The sequence below is a fragment of the Micropterus dolomieu genome, linkage group LG07, assembly GCF_021292245.1.
Source record: "Micropterus dolomieu isolate WLL.071019.BEF.003 ecotype Adirondacks linkage group LG07, ASM2129224v1, whole genome shotgun sequence".
Taxonomy (NCBI): Eukaryota; Metazoa; Chordata; class Actinopteri; order Centrarchiformes; family Centrarchidae; genus Micropterus; species Micropterus dolomieu.
The window spans coordinates 18,903,583-18,920,925 of NC_060156.1; the positions used below are offsets into that span (position 1 = coordinate 18,903,583).

Consider the following 17,343-nt stretch of genomic DNA (forward strand, 5'->3'; position numbering starts at 1 on the left):
TGCGCCTGCCGACATGCCCGTGGGCCGCGGGTGTTAAATTGTATCCAATTACCGCGCATGCGACGATATGAGGGGGGAATAATAATTCTTCTTGCGTGACAGGGATATTCGCTTATTTCCCGGGCTCTTTATATGGAGTGGGTGCGGGGCTCGAAACGATTCAAGCGTCTGCGGGAGAGGCATGTAGGTGGAGGAAAAGTCTGGTTTTATGGAGAACATGGCAGGCATATTTCATTAATCAAAATCCAGTTAACCAGATTTGGAGACATGGCAGGGGCCAGGAGGGGCCGACCAATAATTAATATCCATTATTTAAGCAGCCCAGGTTTAAAAGACATTTTAAAGCACATTCACACACACAAACGAACACACACTTCACAGGAGGCAGAGCAGTGAGGATTGCATCAATGTGGAAATGAAATAAACACGCCCAGTCTCAGCTTTGTTATGAAATGTCTCTCCTGCTCATTTATTTGATGGAGTGAACAGTCAAGTGAAACCAGCAACAGTGCCAAAAGAGGTAGGGGCACAGCCAAGTGTGTGTGTGTGTGTGTGTGTAATACAGTGGAGGGGCTCTGTGAACTGCAAACTAAAGTTGCACTCTAGTGTCATTGACGCCCAGCAGAAAAGTTCAACAACTCAAGGGTAAAGAGGGTCAAGTGTCGGTTCATTAGTTCAACTTGTCAGGGAGGCAGTTGACAGCCGGCAGTGCGCACAGACAGTGATGAAACCACCTAGATATGGGAAAAACCAAATGGGCTGAGTTTGAATATAAAGTGACTCTATTATCCTGCCAATCACGCCTCAGCTATGTCCCCTCAGCATCACTGACAAGGGCCATGAGATGATGAACCACCAAAAGCTGTTGCTATGCCGTGGGTGCCGCGTGTGTCATCTTTTCCAACCTGTTTTGACAGGCACCTGTCTGTGTGTGTCTGCGTGCGTGTGTGCGGGAGTATGTTTGACTAATAACATGTTTTATTTTTAGGTGTTCATAAGGCTAGATGTACAGAATCAGGTTCCGCCCCACTGTCACGTGAGAGCAGCGGGTTTGGATTAATAGAAGCATTTTCTTCACATTTCAGTCCAAGGCACGTACAAAAATAGAGTACACTTAAATATATACAATACATTGCTCTGTTATAAATACAGTATAACAAACAGAAGTAGTATTTCATAAAAATACAAAACAACCCAATCAAATGAATACTTGTGCCAAATTTTTGACAACTGTAATACCATATACAAAGAGAAAACAACAAACAAATACTGTCCGAGGCAGGAGAGACTCCTTGCAAGCCACACTCATGCTTTTTGACTTTTTTGCCAAGTCATCTTAACTGTTTTAAAACCCCTTTCTGTATTACCAATGTAGCTCACCTCCACACTATCGGCAAGAAAATTCAGTACCCTGATCAATCTTGCCGTGGATGTCGATGCTTTCAGGTGTGACACATAGGGTGCTTTTTTAAAAGGCCTGCTTTTCACAAGAGAAAGCAATTACCGTTCACAAGGTAATTGCTGTGAATGCAAAACTAACATCTTGTTATGACTGCCTTTCAGCAGTCCTTTGTTTTTTGTTTTTTTTCCATTTTTCTTTCATTTTTGTGGTACGCGGAAAAACGCTGCAGAATGTAGGAGACAAGAAGGCGGTGCAGAGAAGGAAATCATTTTAGGACCTTCGGGATGCAGCAGACGCCTTTAACATTAGGAGGATCTTTAGAGTCGCTCCTTTCTTGCTCCTTTCTGATGGTATTGCAAGGAGCTGCAGCTCTGCTCAGTGTGTGTGTGTGTGTGTCTTTAGGATATTAAATAGTAAAGGATGGGGATTAATAATGGAACCTGACAGCTCATCTCCGGCTTCTATCTGCCTGACTGTCTCCCCAATCTTCCCTTCCATTCCCTCCCTACCTCTTGTTCCTGCTTCTCAGTTTCTAATCCACTGCGTTTCTCTCTGGCTGTGACCCTCCTTCCTGCTCCTTTCCTCCAGCCCTTTTGTTTCTCTCTTTTTCCCTCTCCAGCTCTCTCTCAGGGGCCTCGGTCTTTCAGGGTCATGTCAGGAGAGTAGAAGAGTACGTTGGTGTCATCGTCGTCGTCATCGCTGAGGTCGACCAGGTCAGCCTGTGTGTAGCGCACCGCCCCGGGGTGGTACTCTCCGATCCGAGTCCTGTCACACAGCCGCGACTGCAGAGCCAGCTAGAAAACAGGCACACAAACAAACACAGAGTGAAATGAATGGAACACACTGTCTTTTACTGGTGTAAAGAGTATGTTCAACCTAAGTAAATTTGAAAATGGATCTTTTTCTCTCCGTTCTGGCCATCCATTCACACTAAGCTGGTGTTTTACACACTTGAAAACAGTCTCCTGTCTCCACATACAGACTTAAACACTAGAGGTAAGACAGACTGCCATTCACTGTGAACCTCCAAATAACATCCTTGTGCTGCCCAACACGATTTAAGACTCAAAAATCGCAGCTCCGACCTTGAGAAACTGGAAAATGTTCAACTCTATGCTAATGTTCTGAAGTGTGGGAGCGACAACCTGGATACAACCAATTATCAATGCTTGTTTTGATTCCCTCGGGAAAATAAAGCACAGTTGTTTTCACTTTCTGCTCTGCTCAACTACATAAAAGTACCATACTGGAAGACCTGATTGTCACGTTTAATGGCATACTCACTCAAAATGATATAACTTCAAAGAACTACCAGGACTTAAATAAGAAATACGAGGTGTGGAGACACATCGCTCAAACAAGTATTTGTTGTTCACCAGTGTAGTGGAAAATGAGCAAAGTATGTAATTTACATGCTTAATACTAAATATGCTGGCAAGCCTCAGGCTCATGAGAAGCACTAGAGCCTGCTGGTTTCAGTCCGTTAAGTAGCTAGTATACTCCGTCAGAACTGCTTGTCGGACGGTTGAATAGCTTCAGAGAACTCCTTCCCCCACACCTTTCTTTCATCGGATCAGTGTGGGTGGGGTGTTGATGGTGGTCGAGGTGGTGGGGGGGTGGTCTGTGTCCAAATACTTCCGTAACTTTACATATCAGGCAATCCGATATAAACACCCACTTCAAGATGTGATTGACCAGCCGTGTGGAGGTGAGGAAGGAGCCAGGGTCACCTTTCATAGTCAACAAGTATGTGTTCCAGGAGAGACTGTCTGAAATGTACACCTCTATCACCGTTTTCAAACAATGTTGCACATCCACCCCTCTCTATGACAGCCGGCTTGTCGCTCCTCCTTCAAGTGAGGTTGTTCAGAACAACTATAAACACTTTTGCCTCCCGGCTTGGTTGGACAACATGTTGTACAAACAAGTTATTTTCTAGCATAACCCGACTTTTAGACTTCAAGAGAGAGCCTGCGGGTGGAGTATACTAACGCCTTTAGTAGTGACAGGGCTTTTTGAAAACAATTATCTAAGCCTGGCCGAGGACTATATAGCAGCAAAGTTAAGAAGACAACTCTTTGTCACCTCTTACTTTCTCTGGTGACTTACTTATTTTAAATGTCAAACTAGTCAATCAAACTGTATGTACACTGACTTTGTCAGATGACTTTACCATCATAAAAAAGATTTAACTGACGTCTTGCCACACACGCAGAAACTGCTGTCTGATTTGTTAAGGTAACATTTATGACTTGAGATCGAATCACTATTTCATGCTCATTCAGTTGTTCGACATCAGAAGCAAAAATATGGAAACAATAAAAACTAAATGGTGAATTTCAACAGTTTTCAAACACAGTATACATGATCACAGAGAATCAGCAGAGTAACCAGGCTGTGTCAGCTACTCTTTAATACATGACGGCTGTGATGCACAGTTGTGGTGTTTACTGGCTAAAACTACAACAAATAAGGAATATATTCAAAAACAACATGAAAACACTGGTACATTTTCCCTATATATAAACAGCATTTTATTTTTAGCTGAATTAGTGTGGACGTGGTCTAAGATTGCAGTGATGCTAAGACATATGGGGATTGGGAGCAGCTTCTTCCTGCGTGCACACTCGCATACACACAGAAGAAGAAGTGGGAGGTGAGCTCATTGCAGAGCCACGGGCGGTTCAACTGTATGGCTAGAATGCAGATCAATATCAGGGAAAGGAAAGAGTGGAATAGGGGGTGAATGAGCAAGAGGGAGAGTACACAGGTGGGAGGGAGATGCTACACAAAGGAGAGCAGCAGAAATAATGTGAGAGAGATAAATTCCAGAGATGCTGTAACAGGGTACAGAGGAGGCAGGGGAACAGACACACATACAGTACAGAGAGACAGAGATAGAGATAGGCAGCGATCGGCAGAGAGAGGGAGGAGGAAAAACAAGGACGGCGGACTAGATAAAGAAAGAGACACGATGCAGAATTACAGCAGAACCTTTACATGCACACAAGAAACCAGGAAGAAAACAGAAATCTGGTTACACAGGTAATTTTGATTATTGTAAAAACCCTTCTACATGCAGCAGGTCAGTAATCGGGCTATATAGAGGCTATTCTGCGTAAGTTTTAGTTGCACTAACTGAGTGCAACTAACCATTTAGCTTCAACTGGACTTTAGAATGCCTTTTAGCACACGAACAAAACGGAGTGGTTTGAGTTTTGGTATCACAATTCGATTCTCAATTTAATAAATAGAAAAGGGGCACTGTTATTTAGGCTTTTGCTCCAGTGCACTGTGTGCCAAACCTTTCCCTCATATTTGTAGTCTGCTGAACTGCAGTATGAAACATAACCGGCAGTTAAGCTAACTGGTCTTGAGAGGAAGGCCACTGTCTGGCAACAGAAAAGGGCAGAGAAAAGAATGTAGTATGAAGCTTTGTGATTGGAAAGTTTTTTTTAACTGAACACCACCAGCCGCTTCAATTTTAATGTCCTTTCCTGAAACATAAGTTGGTCTATGTGTTCTTGAGTTCTCTGCTGTGCTGTTATTGCATTGCATGTATGTGCATTATCTCTCCACCCTGCCCGCTCCAACGCTAGTCCCACTGTTATTCACAATGCAGTGGCAATGAATTACCATTTAATTCATTCAGCCAATTTTCTGTTGGGAGCTGTGGGTGTTCGGTTTTGCGGTAAACCAATCGGTGCCGTTTTTCACAACATTTTAAAAATACAGTGACGTAGGTTATTTCTGTGTGTCGCCTCACAAAAACCTGTACAGCTATGCTGACCTTATCCATCAAGGTTGAGCTTTATTGTCATTACACAATACAGGATTGCACAATGAAATGCAGTTGTAGCTCCCTCCACGCTACACACACAGAAAATGTATAACCAGATTTTCATAAATCTCTAACTTAGAATAGAATAAAACAGTCAGTAAAATAGAACAAAGTATATAAAAGTAGTGCTAAATGAAGACATATGGAGAAAAACTTTTTCTGCCACTATTTTCCATCAATATAGATAGATAGCAAAGTGGGAAGATGATGTCCTCATTTTTAAACCCATCTTCAAAGCTCTGACTGGTCAACTGTTTCTCCAACCGCAGGGAACAGTACACCACACCTATTTGAACCACTGAACATGCTGATGTGGGCAGCGATACAGACATATGAAACCAAGCTACGATGGCAGGTCTTTTATAATGAATCCCCATAGACTAGACCAGGGGTCTCCAAAGTCAGACACTATTTAATTTAAAGTGTGTGTTGGTTGTCCACCCTTGTAGTTTGTTAGTTGGGGTACACTGTATACACAAAATACTTCACCTTCGTCTTGCAAAACTGGTTATAAGTAATTAAATCAAAAATGCTCCTGAGCGCTTTCCTTCATTCAATAATTCACACTTACGTCTTTTTTTATTACGCCAATACAGTGATCCGAAACGCATAACTCTATTAACATACAAAGATCAATATTTAGAATCTTTGAATCAGTCAGAATTGTAGAAGATAAGGATCTGGGGATTTTGTATTCTTACACTGTCGCCACATAAGGGGGGGATTCCCCTTCGTGGCAAGTACGTTGAGCAGGGACCGGTAACATTTTCAAACTACATATGGTATACGAGAAGTGTATTAAGCCAGACTTGAAAACATCTGAGCCATTCCTTTTTAAATACACGACTGAAAGAGAGCCAGTGAGTGAGCTAGCGGAGGCAGGGTTAGGAGGGGTGGGGGGGCTGTCGGGTACGAAAGAGCGGATTTGTTGCGTCGAGGGAGGGACATTTTGACTATACGCTGTTACAACCCCCCCTCCCCACTCCACCCAACCATCACCACCTCCTTCTCTCCCCTTACCCCTCCTCTCCAGCGCCAATCTCACACCTGATGTGTGGGGGCTGCTGGGAGTCGCATGCCAGGATGAATAACAACCGGCTGTTAGTCACGATAGAGCAAGAACACACACGCCGCCAGTCTCTCTCTCTCTGTCGTCTTCTTTCTCACCATCTCTCGCTTTCTCCCTGACACACACAAACAGCATTTTCTCTGTGATTTACGAACACAGTGAGATTCCATTTCACTCTCCTGTCTCTGCGTGTCTCTCTCTCTTTCTCTCCCGACTCACCACAGTGCAACATTGACATTTGGGTTGAAGGTCACACCACACATTCCACTCTTCCACGTTGTGCTCATGACCCGTTATCAGTGTGGAAGGTGATACTGAATAGGTGACAGTATGCATGTGCGTGTTTGTGCACTCTTGAACTAAGAGCACAGAGAATCTTTTTCTTCATGGTTCAATATCAGCTTCGACTCACATCCGCAGATACTGTCAATGTTTGTGGATTGAGACAAATCTGCGGAGAACTGTATTGATTCGGGGTGTTCATTTAAATGCAAGCAATAAGGTTTGCGGTTCAAATGTAAAAACATCATCCCTCTGGTATTTTTGACGTCACTACATTTTCATAAAAGCTCAAATTGTGAAAGGCATTAAAAATCAGTGATTTGCAATTTTACTCTTTAAATAAGGGGATTTTGGTACCTATGACATGACTGTCAGGTGATCGCTCTCAACTTACAAAATTGATAATTGAGTTTGTTAATCAATCTCAATGACTCAAAAATGCCTTCACCAGGCATTGAGATTTGTGGCTTTCGAAATGAAATGTATGGATTATGATACACTGCCTCTTATGACTATTGTCTAGCTGCTCTTACTAGCCAACTTCTTCATCATGAATAGGACAATCTGACTTTACCATGTCTGTTGATTAAGGCCCGGTCAGAGACGTGCTGATGGTGATATTGCACTTCCTTGATAACGATAGACATAGTTCACTCAGATTAAGTGAAATGTACACAGAAGAGTTAGCAATGAACCCAGTAACAAATCATTTTGGCTTGATTTTGTCTGGTTCTCAACACTGAGTGGTTAAGCCTTCCAAGGAGCCAATCTCTCCCAATATCTGTATATCGTTCTAAGCCACAAATTGACCGTCAGTTTATAGACGAACCTAATTTATAGAGCCTTAATGAGCATAAAACAAAGAATGGTCAGTTAGCAGTGTTAGTATGCTAGAGCTAGATTCACAACAGATCCGCAAAACAGCTTTGACAAAATGGATTTTGAAAACTGCATAAATGGAATCTGAAACAAAAATATTTGTGGTGAGCTGAGTGTGTTTTTACATAAGTCCTTGTAAAACATTTGTCTCCAAATATGTTTCTACTTTAGCTGACAACTGACAACCTCCCTCACACAAGCAGCGCCAAATATTCCACAACATTTCAAGCATGTAGGGACTTGAGAAAAGAGAGAATAAAAAACCTGACAGGAGTAAGCACCACGAGACTGAAATTTTGGTTTTGACTAAAATGTCTCGGCAACTGATGGATGGATTGCCATCACATTTGGTTTTAGACATTAATGTCCACCTCAGGATGAATTGTAATAACTTTGATGATCTTCTGACTTTTCATCTAGCGCTACCATCACATCAAAATTTTAACTGGTCCAATATTTTGGTTTTTGACCAAATACTTGCAAAGCTAATGACAATCCCATCAGTCACTGCTGTACTTTGTGTTATGTGACAAGTAGAAAATGTTAACATGCTAACACACAAAAACAAGAGGGTTAATATAGTATGACATTGTCATTGCGAGCATGTTAGCATGGTTAAATCAGCATTTAATCCAAACCACTGCTGTCCACAAGTACAGAATCACAAAGCCACTAGCATGACTGTAGACTCCATGTCTCCATGATGTCAATGGAAGTGTTACGGAAATGTTGCCGAGTCAGATTGGCATAGCAACTTTTACGGAAAAATGACTGGGGGATATTCAGACGTGATCACCGTGTTAAATTGCAAGCACATTTACGCAGGGATTCGCATGTCTGAACGGGGCCATAGATGTGTTCAGTTGCTGTACCTGCATGCCAGTTGGGCTCAGTAGGCTCCACCAATCCCTATCCAGGCCAAAGACGAAGGCGTTCACCAAGCCGTGGAGTGGTGCTGACAGGACGTGCAACAGGGTGAAAGAGAAGGATGGATCCTGTGGGTAGAAGGCATTGTGGAGCCTGTTGGAGGAGAAAAGGAGAGAGAGAGAGAGAGAGAGAGAGAGAGAGAGAGAGAGAAGTGTTGAGTTCATAGATAAAAAAAAATGTTGTAAATAAAGAGACAACCTGCAAGAGAGCTTCAGGGACGAGGGTGAAGTAATTGAAGGAGAAGTCAGAAGGCATAGAAAGACAGCAACAGGAAAAGAGGGGAAAGACAGAGAGCGAGAGGTTGATAGACAGAGTAACAGAATGAGGGAGAAAGAGAGGGAGAGGACAAGTGAGTGACAGAGTGAGGGACAGGGGGAGAAGGAGAGGTAATGAGAGCGAGAAGCAGAGGCAGAAAAAGAGTGAGAGAGAGAGAGAGAGGAAAAGGGGAGGGCGAAAGAGCGAGTAAGCTTTATATCAGCGTTTAAGAGCCCATTAGGCAGCGTGAGACGGCTGGGCTGACACATTCTTGGCTGCCGCTTCGACAGCAAGCAGCACTTTACAAGGACAGGGAGAGGTGTAGCGCTCAACTCCCTTCCTCTCCTTCTCTCATCTCAGTTCCCTGCCTCTCCTGACCACAATTTCACCGTCCCATCTTCAGCTTCTTTTCCATTCCGCGCACGTTTTCTACACACAGCCTCCCGATTCTCTGATATCTCTCCCATTTCTTTGCATTCGGTTTCATCTGTCTGGATATCTCAATTTCATCTTGACTCATGAGGGCGATCCGCCATCCTTTTCTTTTCAATTCCCCTCCCTGCACCTCTCTCTCTCTCTGGGGGCCTGGGGCATGACTAGAAGGAGAACCTGATATTGTGTGGTGCGGCTGTAAACTAATGGCTGCCCCTGAGAATGATGCTGCTCAGCCATTAACCCTGGATTAACCCTGTATTAGCGCTGCTCGTCGGGTTAGCCCGCCACTAATGTCTTTTATTGATCTATTAGCGAGCGAATCAAACTGCGCACACCACTATCTGCGTGTGCGGTGTGTTCCTGGGTTGGGTGTGCAGAGTAAACTAAGTGGCCATGGTGGTTGGCCTCAGGGTCGGAGAAGTCATCCCCAAGCTGCTTGTGCCCCGCAGGGAACTAAGATACAAAACCAACCATTTGAAAAAAAGAACCGCTGTTGTATTGTTGTTACAAGCAGTTGCGTGAGACACCACATTCACTCATGTCTTCATCACTGACACAGTCAGAGGGTGAGACATGTCTCCAGTTACATAAAATGAGAATAATTTGAAATAAGTCCTTGGTAATAGCACTACTGTTGTGTTTTGAACTATTATCCCCATTAATCACTTCACAACAGTGTTGACAATGGTGTGACATCCCAGAAAAACACAAGCCTGGACAGCTACACAGCGACACCATCCAAGCACCTACACCAACATTTCAGCAAAAAACAAATGTAAAAGTGGAAATATCTACACAGTATTTATATATCACGTGTTTTATTGAATAATATGTGTTGTTACACTATTACTACATCATTACATCTAATATAGCCAGCCACAGAAAGAAAAAAAATTAAGCAGATAAAATTAAACTTAAAATGAAAAAAAGACAGTGGCTGCTTACAGTAATGTGCAACAGTGTGCAACCTGTGTAAGCACAAAAATAACTACTTTATACGATGCATTGTCAAATCACGTGTGGGACTGACTGAAATAAACTTCCGTGACCATGTGCATCATGTATTCATCCAGCTGTGTGGCGTTTCTTAGAAGCTTTTGGACAACAAATGAGGCTTTGTGAAATATATTTAACATATTCGGTTAGTTAAGAACACTTTCAAGCAAAAACTGTCTCTGTTTCACAAATGCTGCAACAATAAAAATAAGTAATCTTATAAATAGATTTGAATAATCACATTTAGCCTGAAGCATGCCCTTGTCAGGTTGGCGATTTGCTGTTGTTACTTTTTCTTTACCATTTGCACATGCTGAACAGCTTTCGTGTATTATCAAAGCTGCAGCTATTATACGATAATATTATTATTAAGTTTGATTTGGCTCTGTGACACCGTCTTTCCTCAAGCCAAAGTGTGCCCACAGGGCGACTTTTTTTCTGCACCAGCTCTCTGCACTCATGTGTCTTTGAGTCATTTTATCAGACATAGTTGACTACATCGATCAAACAGAGAGGTGAAACGATGAAGACTCGGCTTCCTCTGTTATAAATTAATCTACACAAAGGTAACAAGAACCTGCTGACCGGCAGTAATTGGTTGTTTGTACTAAGGGTTTGATGTGATTCGTTATTGTTCTTTCAGCTGCATTAATATGCACAACAGCCTGTCTGAAGGAATAAATTGACCAAACACACTCTGGATGACTTCAGTTTTGGAAAGTCTTTGGTTTACTGCCGATTCCTTCTGTGAATGCCAAGAAAGCCGCAACTTTAAATTACAGGTTAGAGGCGCTTTTACTTTGTCAAGCTCATCATTACAATCTGTTTTTTTAAACTTCCCTTAAAAACCCCATTGAGAAGTGCAGGTGAACCGCACAGAAGATGATTATGGAGATTCATCCACAAATCTGGTTATAATCCTGCCTTATCCTCTTTTGCAGCAGGAGGTTGCAAGGTTTATTTGCTAGTAATCTCTCCCCATTTACCTTCCATATACCCTTTAAAAAGTTATGACAGGAAAGAACCTGGGTTGGCCAAAGGTTGGTGACAAACCTGTAACAAGAACCTACCTGTTGTAAGGCATTCTGGGTGTCAACTAAATGTTTAAGTGCAGCTTAAAATAAAACTGTGTAGCAGGTGGAGTGTAGAGTGGCGTGTCCTGGCGCTTGTCGGAATAAGGACCATTTCAGAGCGACGCTGCTGCCTATTTTCTGGGTTACCATACTGCTGTATCTCCGAGGACCAGACCAGCTGCTGCTCACATTCATTTCACTTCCCATTAAAGGTGAAATAAATCAGGAGTCCCCACACAACCTCCTTAGAGACGCAGGAAGCACACACACATACATGCACATGGAGGAAGTCGGACATGCATAAACACACGCATCACTGCCTATAAGTGTGCATAGTGGTGTGTACATACAATATAACCTAGGTCACATGCATTGAGGGTGTCAGTTGGGGAGGAAATGCAGTGGATGTGTGTTTGTGTGTGCGTCTGCCTGTGTGTGTTTCTCTGACAGCGCAGCGGTAAGAGTGAGTGGGTCTGTGTGAAGGGGGGCTATTTCTGGCGTCTCATTTTTTTTTTCCTGCTGCCGCAAAGAAATGCGATCGGCGTCCGGGAAACGAGAGCTGGCAGCAAGCAATCATCTGCCTGCCACACACACACACACACAGCGCCGAGCAACACGCGCCATGGCAACGGAACAGCCGCAATTAGAGGCGAAGAGCCTTTCCCCTCCATCGAGGGAGAGATGGGAGAGCGAAATGAAAGGACGAAAGAAAGAGCAAGCGAGAGAGAGAGAAAGAGAGACAGGAAAGGGGGGCGGGGAGCAGAGAAACAGCACTGCACAGGAAGGAAAGAGGGAGAGTGGAGGAGGAAAGGAGAACACGATAAAGAGGTGAGAATGTGCGAGAGTGAGGCTGTGAAGGGGAACGAGGGCCGAGAGCAATGGAGGGGGAGGACGAGGAGGAGGATGAGGAAGAGGAGGAGAGAGGAGGGGAAAGGGCTGAAGGAGTGAGACTGAATGGAAAAGACTAAAAAGCAGAGGAGGCAGAGAGCGAGGAAAGAGAAAGAGGAGGAGAGATATCCAAAAAAGAGGCAGATTGCAAGACATGAGCGAGACAAACAAAAGAGATTACGTGCGAGGGAAACCAAGATAAGACAAGGAGGGTGAGGGGTGGAGGGGCGAGGAGGTTAGACAGAGAGAGATGGGTGGAGGCGTGAGGAGGAGGAGGGGGGTGGGCTGTTTCTCCTGTGTGAGCCGGGCTAATGAAAGATGAATGAGGGAGGCAGTGGTGGGAAGGAGAGTGTGGCTGCGGGCGATGCCTGGCTGAGCCGCTGTGTGTGTGTGTTTATCAGGGTTTGTGTGTGCAGTGTATTCAAGTGAGTCCTACAGTTGGCTGACTGGTGTTGGACAACAGGGACGATATTGTGTATAATGTATGACTCAGGACCAAATGGTTAACAACAATAAACACACACACAGAAGATGACACATGTAGCTTTAAGTCTGAGTCTGCTACCACCTGTAAGCATGCAGTCAATCAGTAGTACTCTCACAGCGTCTCCGAGCCCTGCTCACTTATTCAGGCCTTCCATCTATCATGCTGTCGGTCAGTCTTTGAACCTGTCGCTCTTTCACCCTCCAGATTCTGCGCAAAATCCTTCTTCCGCTGCCTCTCAGCATTGTACTGCTACAGCTCGGACGAGAGGAGGGTGACCAGACAGAGAAGTCATCCTGAACCCCCGACCGCACTTCCTCCTATCTCTGACGGACTTTTTCCTCCAGACAAATCACATGCTTCACAGTGCCAAAACAAGGCCCTAGTGCTGCTATTGACAGCAAATGTGAACTTTTCCCCGACTAAAAGGGATAATTCTGCCAAAACAAGTGCAATCCCTCGACTCTGGGAAAGGTCAGAATGTGATTCACAACTTTTTTCAACTCCCTTAATGTTTTGCTATGTCCAAATACGAACTTACTGAAGCCGAGGAGATGATGTGATATCATATTCATCTTAATTTCTGAGAATAAACTGCAGGTTCGACAACTCACTGGAACTATTGTGCACTAGAGGGGGTATTTATATACTTGAATTTTTAAAAAGTAACTGTACAGCGTACATGTACTTTCCACAAAGCTTTTAGGCTTATTGAGAAGATCTGAAAACACCTGAAATTGAATTTAGGTCCAATTAAAGAAACTAAATTCTAACATTAAACTGACCAGGAAACAACAACTAGGCCACGGTTCATTATAGTCAAATTATACTTCATGCTGCTTTTGGGGCAAGATAAGTTTTATCAAATTTGAATCAAGTACAATCCACTCATTGAATCCAAATCCTTCAAAGCACGATCAGATTGTTGCAGTTTTTACACTCAACCATTTTAAGCAACAAAGTTATAAATACTTTTTTTTTTCAACTTTAAAGGTTCTGTTGGTTTTTCCCTTGTCTCGTGTACATGTGTGACGGCCTTTAGGGCAGCAAAGACAGAGGACAGGCCTTTCATTGTTCTGTAACAACATGTGATCAGCCACTCATATGTGCATAAAGCTCTATTGCTCTTGTGAACTATCTGCAAAAATATGTTGTACTCTATGGATAAGGACATAATCTACTTTGATCGCAGGGTCAACATGGAGATAACTGTCACAGCTAAGGGAGAGTCCCATTATACACAAACTCGCAGAACCTTCTGTGCGAACGTTTCACTAAATATTTCTGGAATCGGGCTGAAATACACAAACGGACAGGCATGTTGTGCAGAAACAAAACACACACACCTGCACGAGTGCACACACACATTCACAAATACCCTAACAGACAAAGAGGCACACACAGACCCTGGAGACTGAAGGGGCTAACGTTCACCAACAGAATAAAACCCAAACAAAGAGACATCCTGTTTCCTGGAACACAACACCACTCAACCCTCTGTGCTGGGAGCAGCCAGTAAACACACACACACACACACACACACACACACACACACACACATAAACAAAATCTGTTCATTGTACATCTCCGCACATGTGTTTTTCGTGCGCCCCATTCATGTACCGGCGTGTGTCTGTGTGTCCAGCGGTGCCACTGGCTGTGCCTTCGAGTGTCGGTGCACGTGAGTGGCTGTGGCTTGATGTGTGTGCGCGTGTGTGTGAGAGAGACTGAGAGGAGGGAGGGAGAGCAGATGATAGAGTAGGCTTTAGCGATTCCCTGGAGTGTGAGGCAGCGTTTACGGCACTCTCAGAGCAGCCAGAGTGATGAATATTTAAAGACGTGCCTGAAAGAGCAGGGAGGGGGAGCAGGGAGTGTGTGCGTGTATGGGTTTGTGTTTGCATGTGTCTGTGAATGTGCACACGTGCCTAAGTGTGTGTGAGGGAGGTTATCTAGTATCTCCTAGCGTTTGCGCATGCACATGAATGTATGTATCTGCCTATATATGCTTGTATGTAGTTTGTATGTCTGTAAAAGAGTATCTCTGTCTATATGGTATACAGTTTATTTGCATCCAAATACATGCAAATTTTTGTATATATGCCTACTGAGATATTAAATCCAGAGCCTGTGTGTGTGTGTGTGTGTGTGTGTGTGTGTGTCCAGCCTCGGTGCGGGCGCCTGCCCTGTGTGTGTTTGCACTGCACACAGCCCTCTAGGCCAGCTTTCTGTCTCGCTAAATGGGGATGAATAGCAGTGCGCTGCTGCTGCTCGACGGGAGACGAATGGTTACGGGGCTTTCTGTCTCCAGTTGCACACCGATCACTGCCTGCGACACACAAGTGCAACACACACCATAGGCATGGTCACATATCTACCCAAATAATATCTAGGCCACACAGCCACATGTGACACCACAGATATTTGACTGACAAGGATTTTTGTTATCTGTGTGTAAATAAGAGTAAAAAAAAAAAACCATCAAAAGTGATCAGAACCGTCCATCTGTGCTGAATTCTAGTGTATGAAATTATACTCATATTTTGCTAATCCCGACTTTGGTAGTGACCCCTTGGAGCCCTGTCACGAAACCTGGAGCTTTGGAAGCACTCATGCAAAGATCTGAGATCAAAGTAACACAAAGGGAGGAGAAATGATAGATTTTGCCTCCAAATATGAAGAAAAAACAAAACAAAAAAAGAACAGCATATACCTGCAAGCTATATCAAGTTCAAAACTTATTTTAGTAAACAGGCCAATGCTGCCACTCTCATCCAATAAATTGAATGAGAAGAGATAGATGAATAAAAAAGGCTTGCAGACAAATAAAGATGAGAGTTGGAACCTTGCATACTGCCTTTCAGCATCTGAGGAGCTCACTTGTTCAAGTAAACAAAATTCACCACAAAAGATATTAGGGGGTACAGTACAAACCACACACCAGCCTACACACACCGAGGCACAAACACACATCCCTGCGCGCTGAATGTGAGATATTCCGAGAGGCGAGGAACGGAAGGCAGTGTAGAAAGGAGAGAGAAAGCATGAGTGAGAGAAAGAGAGAGAGAGGGAGAAAGAGCGCATCCTGGGATGCAGAATGCCAAATACAGTGCGATAAGAGTTAATGTATCCCCCCGCCCCCCTTCATCCCTCCAGTTTGGCTCTCTCTTTCTTCCTCCCAACATCCATCCCTCCCTCCCTCCCTCCCTCCCTCCCTCCCTCCCTCCACCCACCCTCCTCCGCCTCCTCCCCGTTTGCTTTGAGGGATGAATAATAACTGCTGCTCTGAGATTTCCTCCCTCGTTTTTCAAAGCGCAGAACGGAGATGGGGAAGGTCTGCCTGGCCCGGGTTGCGCGTGCACTCACACACACAAAAGCCCAGATGCGCACTGAAGCACGCGCACACTGTCTTGTTCTCGCTGCTTGCCTGGAGCAGGGAAATCAGATCTCCTCCAGAGAAAGGCGGGGGGGGGGGGGGCTTGGGCTTAGGCGCTGTAGGGAGCCCATACAAAAATCCCCTGCAAGCATGTATAGGCCTATACACACCACAAAACCCACACGCTGCATCGAGGGAAACCAAGAATAACTAGGAGGATGCAAGCTGCCTCCTGAAGCGACAGGGTGAACTCAAGGTTACAGACGCATCACCGGTTCAAGCCTTGCCGTCAGGGCCAATCCGTCCGTGCTGAAGCACCCCTCTGCAGGGCACGCAACCCTGATTGCTCAAATGCAACTAGCTCTCTTGCCATGAGCCTTGCCTTGGAGGTTAGGGCCTCTAGACTAAGCCTTAAAGAAGAGAAAATAAAAGCCACTAAATGGGGATTCCAATTTCTCCCCACTTGGTGTCAAAAGGGGAAAGAGGGGGGTGGTGGGAGGTATGTCAGGAGAGCCAAAAAGTCCTCATAAAAGACAAGCAGGCTGTCCAGGAGGAGCACTTGCACATCAAGCTGCGCCGCGCCATAGAAATCAGCAGCTAGGTTCCGAGGAGAGGGCTTATTTATGCAAACAGGCGTACAAGCGCGCACAGTAGGAATCTAGACAAGCCTTGTAAACAAACACACACCCACACCATAAAGCACACAGGGGAAGCGATGTGAGAAGCAGACTGTGAAAACTCTAGTCGTGCCCGGGCAGCGCTTACACACACACATACACACACACGCGCACACATAGAGAGCTGAGAGAGAGACTGAAGTGGCAGCAGGGAGGGAAAAGAAGGACAAAGAGAGAGAGGGAGAAAGAGAGAGAGAGGAGGAGAAGGAGGAGGGATAAGTGCGAAGGTGCGATTGTCTGGTGCTACTTTTGTGTTGCCAAATGAGGGCAAGTGAATGACTGAGAGAGAGAGAGAGAGAGAGAAAAATTATGTATAATGACTCCTCCATGCATGTGTGTGCAAGCGCGGGTGAGGAAAAGTAGGAGCGCTTTCCCATTTCAATTCGCAACAGCTGGTGTCGAATTAACACATTTACCAGTGTGCATTTGGAACAGATTAAAATTGTGTGTGGCGTGTGACTGTCTGATGTGTGTGTGTTTGTGTTTGTGTGTGTGTGTGTAGCAGATGAGGGCCAAAAACAAGAGGGTGTTTGTGTGTGGGAGTGTCTGTGTATTAACGCAATGGATCAGGGCGAGAGAAATGGCAGAGAAAGAGAGAGACCAGTAGAGAGGAGTACAGAGTGAGGGGGAGAGAGAGAGAGAGAGAGCTCTACCCAAAGGCTTTAGCTGCTGCCCTGGGCCGTCTCTCTAAGCCCTGTTTAGGAGGCTTTGGAGCTCAGATAGAAATAATCCCCCACTCAGACACACACACACACACACACA

The 17,343-nt window shown here is 44.6% G+C and overlaps 1 protein-coding gene across 3 annotated transcripts in view; it reads right to left on the reverse strand.

The window, feature by feature from the left end:
• Window positions 1-441: 441 nt before the first annotated feature.
• The window catches only part of si:dkey-100n23.5 (cyclic AMP receptor-like protein A), a 50,777-nt gene continuing 33,875 nt past the window's right edge, over window positions 442-17,343 (reverse strand). For all 3 annotated transcript variants that reach the window (XM_046053972.1, XM_046053971.1, XM_046053970.1), the window contains exons 12-13: window positions 8,346-8,493; window positions 442-2,196 (exon numbers count right to left, since the gene is read on the reverse strand). In XM_046053972.1, the coding sequence (XP_045909928.1) occupies window positions 2,029-2,196; window positions 8,346-8,493 (316 nt within the window). In that variant the 3' untranslated portion in view covers window positions 442-2,028. The remainder of the gene's footprint in view (window positions 2,197-8,345; window positions 8,494-17,343) is intronic.